This window comes from Gorilla gorilla, chromosome 23 (genome assembly GCF_029281585.2).
Source record: "Gorilla gorilla gorilla isolate KB3781 chromosome 23, NHGRI_mGorGor1-v2.1_pri, whole genome shotgun sequence".
Lineage (NCBI taxonomy): Eukaryota > Metazoa > Chordata > Mammalia > Primates > Hominidae > Gorilla > Gorilla gorilla.
This window is the reverse complement of record NC_086018.1, coordinates 42979018-42991944: the sequence shown is the minus strand read 5'-3', so window position 1 is coordinate 42991944 and position 12927 is coordinate 42979018. Positions and strand designations below refer to the sequence as shown.

General features: G+C 50.2%; 2 protein-coding genes across 6 annotated transcripts in view; one reads left to right on the top strand and one right to left on the bottom strand.

Moving 5' to 3' along the window:
• The window catches only part of PHF21B (PHD finger protein 21B), a 130455-nt gene that overhangs the window by 18198 nt on the left and 99330 nt on the right, over nucleotides 1-12927 (top strand). The window lies entirely within an intron of this gene.
• LOC129529643 (location of vulva defective 1-like) lies at nucleotides 8101-8843 on the bottom strand. Its single transcript, XM_055375372.2, has 2 exons — nucleotides 8742-8843; nucleotides 8101-8660 (listed from the first exon to the last, which is right to left on the bottom strand). The coding sequence occupies exon 2, from the start codon at nucleotides 8533-8535 to the stop codon at nucleotides 8251-8253; it is 285 nt and encodes a 94-aa protein (XP_055231347.1). The 5' UTR covers nucleotides 8536-8660; nucleotides 8742-8843; the 3' UTR covers nucleotides 8101-8250.

The following is a 12927-nucleotide window of genomic DNA, read 5'->3' as shown; positions in this document are numbered from 1 at the left end:
GAGGGCAGCCATTGTCCCCTGTGTCCCCAGGTGAGTCCTGCTTATGGAGCTGGATGGACCAGCGGAGCTGAGAGTCAGGTCTGGCTAGCAGGCCCGTGGAGGGAGGCCAACTGGACGCAAAACAGAGGTGGAGACAGTGGCCACCACAGGAGCCCCCCAGCTGGGCACAGGGTGACCACCCCCAGGTCCCCCGAGCTCTGTAAGGGACTGCCCCTCCATGGATGTCCTGGCCCCACAGAGAGGACCACAGCATCACTCACCATCTAGGGGGACGCCAGGCCCGTCCCTGTTCTCAGCCTCTCCTTGGGTCTCCTGGGCCGAAGCTGTGTGATCCTCTGCCTCCTTCCCTGGGGGAGGACGCTCAGTGGGATCATCTGTCACAAGTCTGCCTGTCGTCTTGGTTGTTTGTGTTCTGTTTGGCTGACGTCACTGAAGAAGGAACCACCACACACAGTGGGTTTTCCAGGCACCGGAAATCCCTTCCCCTGTGCACGGACCCAGCACCTGTGAGGTGGGAGAATCTGTACTGCACCATGGAGTGGCCAGGCTGCCTTTTCTTTTACCCGTTTTAGGGAATTCTTAATAGCGTGCACATCAAGCTTTTTTGCCTTCTCAAGGAGGGTTTTCTCATTTGAACTTAATCCCCTTGGTGCACAAATGCTAAAATTACTAGTGTTAATGACTGAAGACTGAAGGATGGGCTAACCTGGATTGAAGCCCAGGTTGCATTTCTCTGGACGGTTTTGGAGACTGCCCTGCCCGATGGACGGCACCCTCGTGACAGCCCTGGAAGGTGGGCAGGGCAGGGCTTTGATTCCCGCCTCACAGGCCTGGGTGTGGAGGAGCCGCGGCAGCAGGGCCCGCTGTTGGTGGCTAGACCTTCCAAGGTGGTTCAGGGCTCCCCATGGCCACGCAGTTAGCGACTCCTGCCTTTTTCCTCGGTCACACTCCTGGCTTTATTAAATAACATTGATCCAAATTTTTATTGCAGCAAAATGGACATAACATAAAACTTACCGTCTTCACCATTTTTAAGTGCCCAGTTTAGCAACATTAGATATATTCACGCTGTGTAGTCATCACCACCATCCATCTCCAGATGTCCTTGTCTTCCCAAACTGCAACTTGGTACCCATGAAACAATTACTCCTATTCCTTCCTCCCCAGGCTCCTGGTAGCCGGCATCTTACTTAGAATCACAGAGTATTTATCTTTGTGCAACTGGCTTTTTTCACTTAGTGTAATATACTGAATTTATCTTTTTGCCACTGGCTTTTTTCACTTAGCGTAATATACTCTTACTTAGCGTAATTCACGCATGTTGTAGCGTGCGTCAGAACTTCCTTCCTTTTTCAGGCTGTGCGTTATTCCACTGCTTGCATGTACTCCGTGCTGTTTATCCATTCATCCATCAATGCACGTTTGCCTTGCTTCCACCCCTTGGCTGTTGTGAATAAAGCTCTTAGGAACATGGGTGTGCAAATGTGTTTGAGTCCCTGCCTTCCATTCATTTGGGTATCTATGCAGAAGTGGAATTGATGGATGGGACTTGTGCTTTTCTTCCTGGGCAAACCTTCAGTGGAGAGAAGCCTGAAGGGTTGGTTGCCTGTGTCATCCTCTGGGGGCATAGTCCAGGGGTGACCGTGTTCCATCAAACCTGTGTCCATGACTGTGGGAACCATGGTTTTGATATCACATCCTGCCAGGGAATTTGAGTGCCTCTCTGCTGGCTTCCCCCAGCCCCTAGTAAGGCCTCTGCCCAGGGGACATGGGCACGGGTGGAAGTGGAGGCAGCGGCAGCATTCACGGAGCCTGTTGGCCCCTTCGGCGTGCACTTTATGAAGGGCGTGCCTGTGCTCAGAATGAATTCTCCTGTTAGAGATTTGCATTGGCGTTGAACACGTGGACGTTAAAAATGTAGCTCACGGCCGGGCATGGTGGCTCACGCCTGTAATCCCAGTACTTTGGGAGGCCAAGGCAGGTGGATCACCTGAGGTTGGGAGTTTGAGACCAGCCTAGTCAACATGGTGAAACCCTGTCTCTACTAAAAATACAAAAATTAGCCTGATGTGGTGGTGTGTGCCTGTAATCCCAGCTGCTGAGGAGGCTGAGGCACGAGAGTCGCTTGAACCTGGGATGCGGAGGTTGCAGTGAGCTGAGATCACACCACTGCGCTCCAGCCTGGGTGACAGAGTGAGACTCGTCTCAAAAAAAAAAAAAAAATGTCGCGTTGTGGTGGCTTGTGTAGCCGTTGTATTACTATAGTGAAAAAAGGCGCGTCGCGGTGGCTCGTGTAGACGTATTACTATACTGAAAAAAGGCGTGTCACGGTGGCTCGTGTAGACGTATTACTATAGTGAAAAAAGGCGCATTGCGGTGGCTCGTGTAGACGTTGTATTACTATAGTGAAAAAAGGCGCGTCGCGGTGGCTCGTGTAGATGTATTACTATACTGAAAAAAGGCGTGTCGCGGTGGCTCGTGTAGACGTATTACTATAGTGAAAAAAGGCGCGTCGCGGTGGCTCGTGTAGACGTTGTATTACTATAGTGAAAAAAGGCGCGTCGCGGTGGCTCGTGTAGACGTTGTATTACTATAGTGAAAAAAGGCGCATCGCGGTGGCTCGTGTAGACGTTGTATTACTATAGTGAATAAAGGCGCGTCGCGGTGGCTCGTGTAGACATTGTATTACTATAGTGAAAAAAGGCACGTCGCGGTGGCTCGTGTAGACGTTGTATTACTATAGTGAAAAAAGGCGCGTTGTGGTGGCTTGTGTAGACGTTGTATTACTATAGTGATGTGTTTTCTTTTTTCCTCTCTCTCTCAGGATGATTAGTCAGGAGGGGACCGATTTCTTCGTTCCTTATTCGTGAACAACAACTAACATTTGTGTAGCAGCATCTCGGGGTATTGGGCATTGCCACTTACATTAACCCGTTGCATTCACGTTTCATGGGTTTAAAAGTGAGGTTTGAGGGCTGGTGGGCCTTTTCCAGGGCACCCACAAATAAAATCCAGCGTTTTCTTTGGAGGAGGCCAAGCTGAGATTGGAGGCAGCTTCCTAGAGCCCTTCTCATCACTCGCACAGCACCGCCACCGCCAACTTGTTCCTTGAGTCCGGGGTTTGAGGAACATCCATGTGAAGAGTTCCCTGAGGTCTCCTGACTAGGCTGCTTTATCTGTGGCCCTTCAGACTATGGTCCTGTGATCCGCCAGCCTGCCCTGGGCTGCAGAGAGTTAGGCAGCCAAGGCCTGAATGCTGTGCCCTTCTTGAAGTACATACCTTGAAACCTCACCCCGAGATGATGGTATTAGGAGGTGGGGCTTTGGGAGGTGATTAGGTCCCCAGGGCTACACCCTCATAAATAAGATTAGTGCCCTTATAAAAGAGGCTGAGGGTGTCTGTCTGCCTTCGTGAGGACACAGCAGCCAGGCACTATCTTTGAAGCAGAGAGCAGCCCTCACTGGACACTGCATCTGCTGGGGCCCTCCACGTGGACTTCCCAGCCTCCAGAACTGTGAGCAGTAGACTCCTATTGTTTGTAAATTACCCAGTCTAATCTTTTGGTGTAGCAGCCCCAAAATGACCACAGCATATGCCATTGCTAAACTTCCACAATGCTCTTCTCTCGATGTGCAGGGAAAAAGACACAATCTGCAGACCTTTCTCAATTAAACTTTTTTTTCCTGGCATTCATATTTCCTACATCTTTGGTTCTTGGGTTCTAGCAGAGGACAAAATGACATAATAAGCATCTGACAAAAATTTACAGTTGGTTATGACTATTTTGAAGACTTTGGTGGACTTCTAGTCATTTTTTTCACATGCAGCTAAAATGAAGTTATATTTTTTTCTTCCTTCTATTTCCCTTTTTCCTTTCCCTTTCCTTTCTTTTGACAGGGTCTTGCTGTGTCACCCAGGCTGGAGTGCAGCGGCATGATCTTAGCTCACTGCAGCCTTGACCTCCAGGGCTCAAGCAATCCTCCCACCTCAGCCTCCTGAGTAGCTAGGACAACAAGCCCATGCTACCACACTCGTCTAATTATTTTTTGCAGAGACGAGGTCTCGCTATGATGCCCAGGTCATGATCTTGAACTCCTGGGCTCAAGCCATCCTCCTGCCTCAGCCTCCCAAAGTGCTGGGATTACAGGCGTGGGTGAGCCACCGTGCCTCGCCTTGAAGTGATATTTTCTACAGTAAAGTTTTTCCTTGATTGTATCATGGGATAAAATATTAGTTCATGGTATTCCACAAAGATGTTATCCCTAGGCTCTGCTTCCTAAGTAAGTTTGACAAATGCTGACCAAATCCTCCAGGGATTCCCTGTTAGTCATTCTTACTGGTTGAGTTCTTTGTGTGACGGGGAGCTCACTATCTCCAAAGCAAGTCCACTCCAGGTCTGGACAACGTGGATCTTCAGGGTGGCCCACCTTATTTTGGGATCTGTCAGTTCCTGTTCTTCCATCCATCTACCCACCCACTGGGGGAGACCTTTATAATCTATGGCCTGATAGCCAATGAGGGGTGAAGGGTGAGATAGAGAGGAGAAGGAGAGGGGAGGGGGAGAGGAGAGAGAGAGAGAAAGAGAGGAGACAAGAGAGAGTGTTGGGGGCTCCATGATTTAAGAACCGTAAACCTCAATGCCTGCCCTCAAGAGGTTCCTTGTCACCATGAGGAACAGCTGGGGTCCGGATGTCATGACCACAGGTGGTGGCTGCCAGTGCTCTGGGTGGTCAGAGGACCATGGGATTTCTTCCTCTGAGCTCTAACCCTGTGCACAGCCTCCCCAACTTCACCTCTCAGGTCCCACGTTGGACCCTTGTTAGTTTCGTGAGCTTGAGCCTGTTATTAAGCACCCTTGCACCGCTGTGTGCTCACATGCAAGATGAGGTGATCTGAGTGCACGCCTTGTAGACCTGGAAGTGTGAAGCAGAACCATGGCTGTTACAGCTTAGCTTAGGTCCTGGTGCCTCTCAGCCTGGCCGTTACCTTCTGCTGCTGGCTTCAGAAACATTGGTCTCCCCGGGGGTCCCACTGGCCTTCCTTCTCACCTCTTTGCTAGTTCCCACCCTCATCTTGCCAATGTCACCTCCATGCCAATGTTTTCATTATTTTTTCCTACCTCTGCCACTATTCATTCACCCCTCAGCAGCTTTCACCGGAAGTATTACAGCAGCCCGCTGACTGGTCTCTTTACTCCCAGCCTCTGTCCACTACACTGTGACCAAAGTTGTTTGTCTCAAGTTTAGCCTTTATGTTACTCTTCTGTGCGTAAACACGAACTTTCATTCTGCTTGGCCAATGGCAGAAGTTTCTAATGTCTTCTTAGCCTCTCTCGAGGTATGAATCTGATAGACAAGCTGCTCTGCTTGGAGCTGGGGCAGGGGCCTGGATCCCCGCCTGCATCTGCCCTTTCCCCATCTCCAGGACCCACCTGTACCTGCCTTCCCCCCCACCTCCAGGACCCCACCTGTACCTGCCTTCCCCCCACCTCCAGGACCCCGCCTGTACCTGCCTTCCCCCCACCTCCAGGACCCCGCCTGCACCTGCACTCTCCCCATCTCCAGGACCCCCAACTCCAGGACCTTCACCTGCCCTCTCCCCAGCTCCAGGAACACTGGCATGTGGGAGGCATCTGGGGCTCCAGCGAGCACAGTGTAGAAGCCAGTAACTTGAGGAATAAAATTCAAGACTTTGTTGCAATGGACAGATGGGGGCTTTTATTATCTGGCCTCAAATCCTTTCTTCAGCCTCATCTCCTGACTCAAAACTGCAGACCATTTCCCAGACATACTAAACATGTGGGGGTCACTGAGCCTTTGCTCTCCTGCTTGGGTTGCCTTTTTTTGTTGTTGTTTGAAATAAGATCCAGCCCATCCACCAAGACCCAAGGCCTGGAGCATCTCCTTACCCTCAAGAAAGGACCTCTGGATGCATCTGGATTGGATCATGCAGATGCAGGTGGTAATGAGGATGGTGGTGGTGGTGCTGCTGGTGATGGGTGTTATGGTGATGGTGGTGGTGCTGCTGGTAATGTTGTCATGGTGATGATGGTTGTCATGGTTGTGATAATGGTGATCATTGTGATGATAGTGGCGGTGGTGCTCATGGTGGTGCTGCTGGTGATGGTGGTGATGATGGTTGTCATAGTGATGGTGATAATGGTGATCATTGTGATGGTAGTGGCGGTGGTGCTGCTGGTGATGGTGCTCATGGTGATCGTGGTGCTGCTGCTGGTGATGGTTGTCATGGTGATGGTGATGAGGATGGTTGTCATAGTGATGGTGATAATGGTGATCATTGTGATGGTAGTGGTGGTGGTGCTCATGGTGATGGTGGTGGTGCTGCTGGTGATGGTGGTGGTGATGGTGATCATTGTGATGGTAGTGGCGGTGGTGCCCATGGTGATGGTGATGGTGTTGATAGCTACGGTGATAACATCAGTGGCGGTCATGGCAGCTGTCATTTACTGACCACCTCCTATGGTGAGTAAAAGTGTTTTCCATGTTGCTTTGCCATCACAACACATCCCTGTGAGGAAATATTATCTCCCATATTATCTCCACAGTGGAGGGAACAGAGACTAGAGTTGTTTTTCTTTTTTCTTCATTTTTTTTTTTGAGAGATGGGTCTTGCTTTCTTGCCCAGGGTAGAGCTCAGTGATGCAATCATGGCTCAATGCAACTTCCAACTCCTGGGTTCCAGCGATCCTCCTGGTTCAGCCTCCCATAAGTGGGACTGCAAACGTGAGCCACCACACCCAGTTAATTTTTTTGTTAGAGACAGGGTCTCACTGTTGCCTAGGCTGGGCCTTGACTTCTTCATGTATCAGGAGCTAGAGCTTGCAAGTGTTGGCCTTGCTACTTGGTGGCAAATCAGACCCTGTGAGTTGTAGTTTCCTCTTTAGTAAAATGGAGGTAGTGAAAGTCCTCTCTGTTCTGACAAGAGGTTCAGGTGTGCAACAGTAAAATTTTAATGAATAAATAGTGGGTGTGGAAGTTTGTAAATGATAAATTTACATTTATTTACAAACTGTAAATGATATTGCTGTTAGATTATGTTCTTAAAGACAAAATGCTCGTGTGTGTTTAAAGCAGGAGCAAAAAGTTTTCGAAGTCCTAGTCACTGAACTCGATACCCCAGCAGTGAAGTTCCTTGTGTTCCTGGAGAATGCCCTGCTGACAACCCCCTGCAGAGTTAACAGGATAACAGAAAACCCACAGGGTTGCCAACATCACTTTTAAAGACCTTGACACTCAGGTAGCATTTTCCAGGGGCTAGTACCTCCTGTTGCTTTTGCAGAGTCTTTGTGACATCACTTGATAGGTCTGACAAATCTCAGGTCAGGCCCAGGGTGCCGTCCGTTCCTCCTCTGCAGGGCTTGTAGTTGTGTTGGCCACCGGCGGGAAATGCCGAGGTTCTGGAAGGAAATAACAGGAATAGAAAACAGTCCTAATGTGACTTTTCTTGAAAAATAAAGCTTTCCATGAAATAACAGGATAAGCAGTCCTATCACCCTACAAATTAAATTAATAACTTACAGAGCAGGATTGAAATACAAATAAGCATGTATGCCACACACTTTCATTCTCATGCTGAGCGGGTGTTTAACTCTCAGATGTGCCTCCAGCTACGGCATTGCCAGGCTTTGCACAGGGGCCCTCAGAGCCAGCCCCTTGACTGCACCTGAATCCCCGAGCTCCGTTCACCTGCGGAAGCCTGGTGCCTCCCCATACCTGGGGAATCCACCACTGGGTCCAGGAGTCTGTGTGTAACATGCTTCCCACAAGATTCGGGATCCCCTGAAGTTTGAGAACCAAGGCTCTGGGTAAGGTTAACCTTTTCCCTGGCCACCTGACCAGATGGAAAGATGTGAAGGTCATGCTTCTTCAGCTCTTACTGGCCCTTTTGTGATGATGATGATGATGATGATGATGATGAAAGATGTGAAGGTCATGCTTCTTCAGCTCTTACTGGCCCTTTTGTGATGATGATGATGATGATGATGATGGTGGTGGTGGTGGTGGTGGTGATGGTGATGGTGGTGGTAATGAGGGTGGTGATGGTGATGATAATGGTGATGGTGATGGTGGTGGTGATGATGGTGGTAGTGGTGATGATGATGGTGGTGATGGTGATAATGGTGGTGGTGATGGTGATGATGGTAGTGATGGTGATGATGGTGGTGATTGTGACGATGGTAGTGGTGATGGTGATGATGGTGGTGATGGTTATGGTGATGGTGGTGGTGGTTATGTGATGATGGTGGTGATGATGGTGATGGTGGTGGTGATGGTGATGATGATGGTGGTAATGATGGTGATGATGGTGATGGTGATGGTGGTGGTGATGGTGGTTATGGTAGTGATGGTGGTGATGGTGGTGATGGTGGTGGTGATGGTGGTGGTGATGGTGATGATGATGGTGATGGTGGTTATGGTGGTGATGATGATGATGGTGATGGTGGTGGTGATGGTGATGATGATGATAGTGATGATGGTGGTGATGATGCCAATGATGATGGCGGTGGCTATCATGCCTTGCTAACCTCTGGGAAAGATTGAGGACATCGGCATGTCGGAAAGGAGCCCAGCTCCAGTTCCTCAGAGTACATGCCTTGAATACTTGGGCATGGAATCTCCCCAAACTTCCCTTTTCCCACCTGCAAAATGGAAATAATATCTGTATCAGCTATAAAGGCCTATGCAAATATTAGTGGTTTTATTATAATTCAGAGGACTACCCTGGAGTTTAATCCTCTGAGTAAAAAGCAGGAAGTAAAAACTGTAGCAGTTTGTAAACGGTCTGTGATGTTAGATTGTTTCCATTTAACATTTTATGTGATTGGTGTTTAGACATTTCTCTTCATCTGCATTGGTTTTTCTTAGGGTAGATTTTCAAACTTATGTCTTTTAAAATACTTTTAAAAAATACAAAAAGTACAGAAGATGATCTGCTAAGCCTCCCTCGCCTGCCCTTTGGTGTGGTGTTTGCGACGGCCCAGGGCCCAGCTCTTCCAGGCTTGTCTGCTGATGCCCACAGGGACCCCTCCCTGCAGTCTTTGTTCCGGTTTCCTCAGGGCCTTTGTCACTCGTGGGGGTTCATACTGAAGCCTCTGCCTGAGGTAGTGACTTCCCCTGGGCCAAGTGGCTAGGGACAGCTGGACCTCCCTAAGAGCCACCAGCGGCAGCAAACATGCCAACATGTCTGCAGGTCAATGGGTGAGAAGCAAGAGGAGCCCAACTCGCTTTCCCGTTTTAGGTCATTCACTAGATTTCCCCTGGTTTTGCCTTTTTTTTTTTTTTTTTTTTTTTTTGAGACAGAGTCTCGCTCTGTCGCCCAGGCTGGAGTGCAGTGGCATGATCTCAGCTCGCTGTAACCTCCGCCTCCTGGGTTCAAGCAATTCTCCTGCTTCAGCTTCCTGAGTAGCTGGGATTACAGGCGCCTGCCACCATGCCCAGCTAATTTTTGAATTTTTAGTGGAGACAGGGTTGGTCCAGCTGGTCTCAAACTCCTGACCTCGAGTGATTCTCCCACCTCGGTCTCCCAAAGTGCTGGGATTACAGGCATGAGCCACCGCGCCCGGCCCTTTGCATACATCTTGGTCCAAATCAGATTCTGTCTTGGGGAGCATCATTTCATAATCATGCTGGCTTTGAACTTGTCACAGTTCAGACGTCTTCCTTCTTCTGGCTCCTCCTGGTAGCCCCAGGTGCCTCCTTCCTGACAGAGCCTGCTGCTCCCGTAATACACACTCACCCCTAATGAGCTACTTAAAAATAATCAATGATTTCCAGATAAAAATCACCATTAATTTTAAATGCCCTCTGTAAACCTTGTTACAAATAATTGCCAGAAACACACAAAGTCTGAAATTAATTAAAATCGACAGCCTCATTTGACGGGAGTTGAGCTTCTGGTTTCTTGGTTATGTGCGTCTCTTGCTTGGGCAGAAGCAGTGGCTGCGAGATGTGAGCCCATGGGGGAGTTTGCTTAGGACCCGCCGAGCACCTGGGCCTGTGGAGGAGTGGGGAGGACACGGGCTTAAAGTCCTGCAGACTTGGCTGGCCGGCCTGTGCCCTCTTAGGGTAATCGGATGACTTTCCGAGCCCCAGGTTTCTCATCTGTGGAAGGGTTTGGTAGTGCCAGCTCCCCAGGGTTGCACGTAGGTGATGGCAAGGGTGTGCCTGCCCCAAGTGGATGCTCAGTCATGATCTTGTTGTCTTTCCTCTTCTCTCTCCCTGCCCCAGACCAGCCTTTGCAAAGTACTCATATTGGGTCATTCACTCACTCATTCACTCCTTCAGTGAGATACACAGAAGCTGATAGGCAGCAGAGGCAGCAGGGACACCGGGTTCCCCTCATCTGAAAAAAAAAAACACTGAGGCTGAGAATGGAGAAGTGACTTAGTCTAGGCCAGTCCTGGCAGAACCAGGAGAGAACCTGTGTGCCATGACGCTCTAGCCCAGCGCTGTTTCCACTGCCACACCCCCGTTCCCTCGGGGCTGGTGGGTGATGGGGAAACCGCATTTGCCAAGGCAACGGGAGGCAGCCGAGGGCTGGGGCTGGGAAGTCCTGCAACCCCCGGCCCTAGGGTGGCACGAGCCCCTTTCTCAGCGGTGGGGTACGTGTGCAGGCACCAGCCAGTTCTTCAGCTGGGTTGCCATAGTAACTGGATGCACTTCTGTTACCTTGCTTTCATGGTCAACCTTTTGTCAGTTTCCATTCCAGAACTCTGAGAGTCATCCCAGCGTGTCCTTGAGCAGAACACCTGCGTGCCGCTGTAGCTTGTCAAATTTCTTTGTCGGTCCCCGTGTAGCTATTGTTAAGGGGCACAGAAAAGCCAGTGTCCCCTCCCTCCCCTCCTTTCTGAGAGAGCACAGGTGAAGGGCTTGTCCAGCCAGGAACGAATTCTCAGGTCCACTCTTCACTGATGCACAAATGCTAGGCAGTCACTTAGCATCTCTGAGTCTTGGTTTCCTCATCTGCAGAATCAGGAAAGTCACATTTCCCTGATCATTAGCCTGTTCATTGAGCCAGGGCTTCCTGAGCACCTGCTACCTGCCAGGCCTTGGGTGAGGTGCTGGGTTCGTGACAGCACAGGGTCCCCACCTTCAAGACCATAGCCAGGTCTGCAAACAGATCAGTAAACCCCAACTTGGTGAGTGAGGCGGGGAGTGCAGAGGTCTGAGGGGGTCACGAGAAGGAGCTACCAGCCCAGCCAGGGGCTGCTGGAGACAGTATCCGAGGAGGGTAGAGATGACACAGGGAAAGTGTTGAACAGATCGTGCCACTCAGTTAGGGCAGTTTCTTGCCTCCTCCTCCCTCTCCCTCCCAGTCTCTAGGTCTCTTCTCCCCTCCCCTCTGTCTCCCTCTTCCTCCAACCTGATGGGAAGCTTTGGACATAAAGGCCGTTTCCTCATCAGACTTCTTCTATGCCTTTGGTCCCAGAGACACGGCAACCCCCACACCCTACCCTAAATCTCTGCAGACAGCAGCTCCAGAGAAGAGAACAAAGCTTGGGACTTATTTATTTCCCGTTTTGCAGAAATGTTTATTTGAAAGCAGCACAGCAAGGTGGAATGGTTTGATTTGATTAGCAAGTCTAAATGTATTAACAGCAAGACAGAAACGATATTACAATTAGCAGTAATTAGCTGTGTGATGACTCTGGGCGGCAGTGCCGGGTGACAGATGCTGCTTCCTGGTCCCGGGTTAGAACGGAGAGGGCACGTTACCCTTGTGAAGGGGCTCGGCTTCCTGGGGCGGGCAGAGGACCCTGGCCTTGTTTTCAAGGCTGAGTGACAGCTAATTGTCCCTTGGAAGAGACACAGGTGTCAGCACCCACTTGTGTTGTGTGGAAAGTGACTTTACGGTCTTGGGGGAGGCAGTGGCTTGACTTGTATGGATTTGGAACCTTCGCAGCTGCCCTGAATTTGCCTCTGATGGCAGTGGCTTCCTTCATACCACTCATGCCTTTTCCAGTCTTTATCACACACAGCTCCTCCAGACCCGCTTCACTGGGTTTTACTTATGGGCTGGCTCTGTCCCTGAGATGTGGCCTGTGCTGCATCCCTGGGCCTCCCAGGTCTGCAGTGTGGACGCCCTGTGTGGTGATGCCCGGTAACCCTGCAGGGTGCTGGACATAAACTCAGGAGACTCTGGGAACCGTGTGTCCACATCGCTACATGTTACCTACTTCAGCGTGGGTGAGCAGTGACTGCAAGCCCGTCTGAGGTGTAGATAGAGACACCTGAGACCCTGAACCTGTCCTCCAGGAGTCCAGATCTTCCACTGAGGGCCAGACATGCTGACATCCTGCAGAAAGAAACCAGTGCTCCTTTTGGAGTGGTGAAAATGTCCTGGAACTTGGCAGGGGTGGTGGTTGCACAGCTTCGCAAATGGAGTAAATGCAGTGGCCTTGTAGGCTTTGAAATGGTTACTTTTTCTTTCCTTTTTTTTTTTTTTTTTTTTTTGAGACGAAGTCTTGCTCTGTTGCCCAGGCTGGAGTGCAGTGGCGTGATCTCAGCTCACTGTAGCCTCTGTCTTCCGGGTTCAAGCGATTCTCCTGCCTCAGCCTCCCGAGTGGCTGGGACTACAGGCACCCGCCATGATGCCTGGCTAAATTTTGAATTTTTAGTAGAGACCGGGTTTCACCATGTCGGCCAGACTGGTCTTGAACTCCTGACCTCAAATGATCCCCCTGCCTCAGCCTCCCGAAGTGCTGGGATTACAGAAGTGAAATGGCTACTTTTATATTATGTCAATGGTTTTACCTCAATGAACAAAAACAAGCAAGACAACAAGACATTTTGAAAGCCCAAACACCATAAACTGGGCACAGCTTAAAGTGTCTGAGCACACATAGCCGGTAAATGGAGATAGTCATGGACACCAAGTCTCCCTCTGAGCAGGGAAGGAGCTGGAGG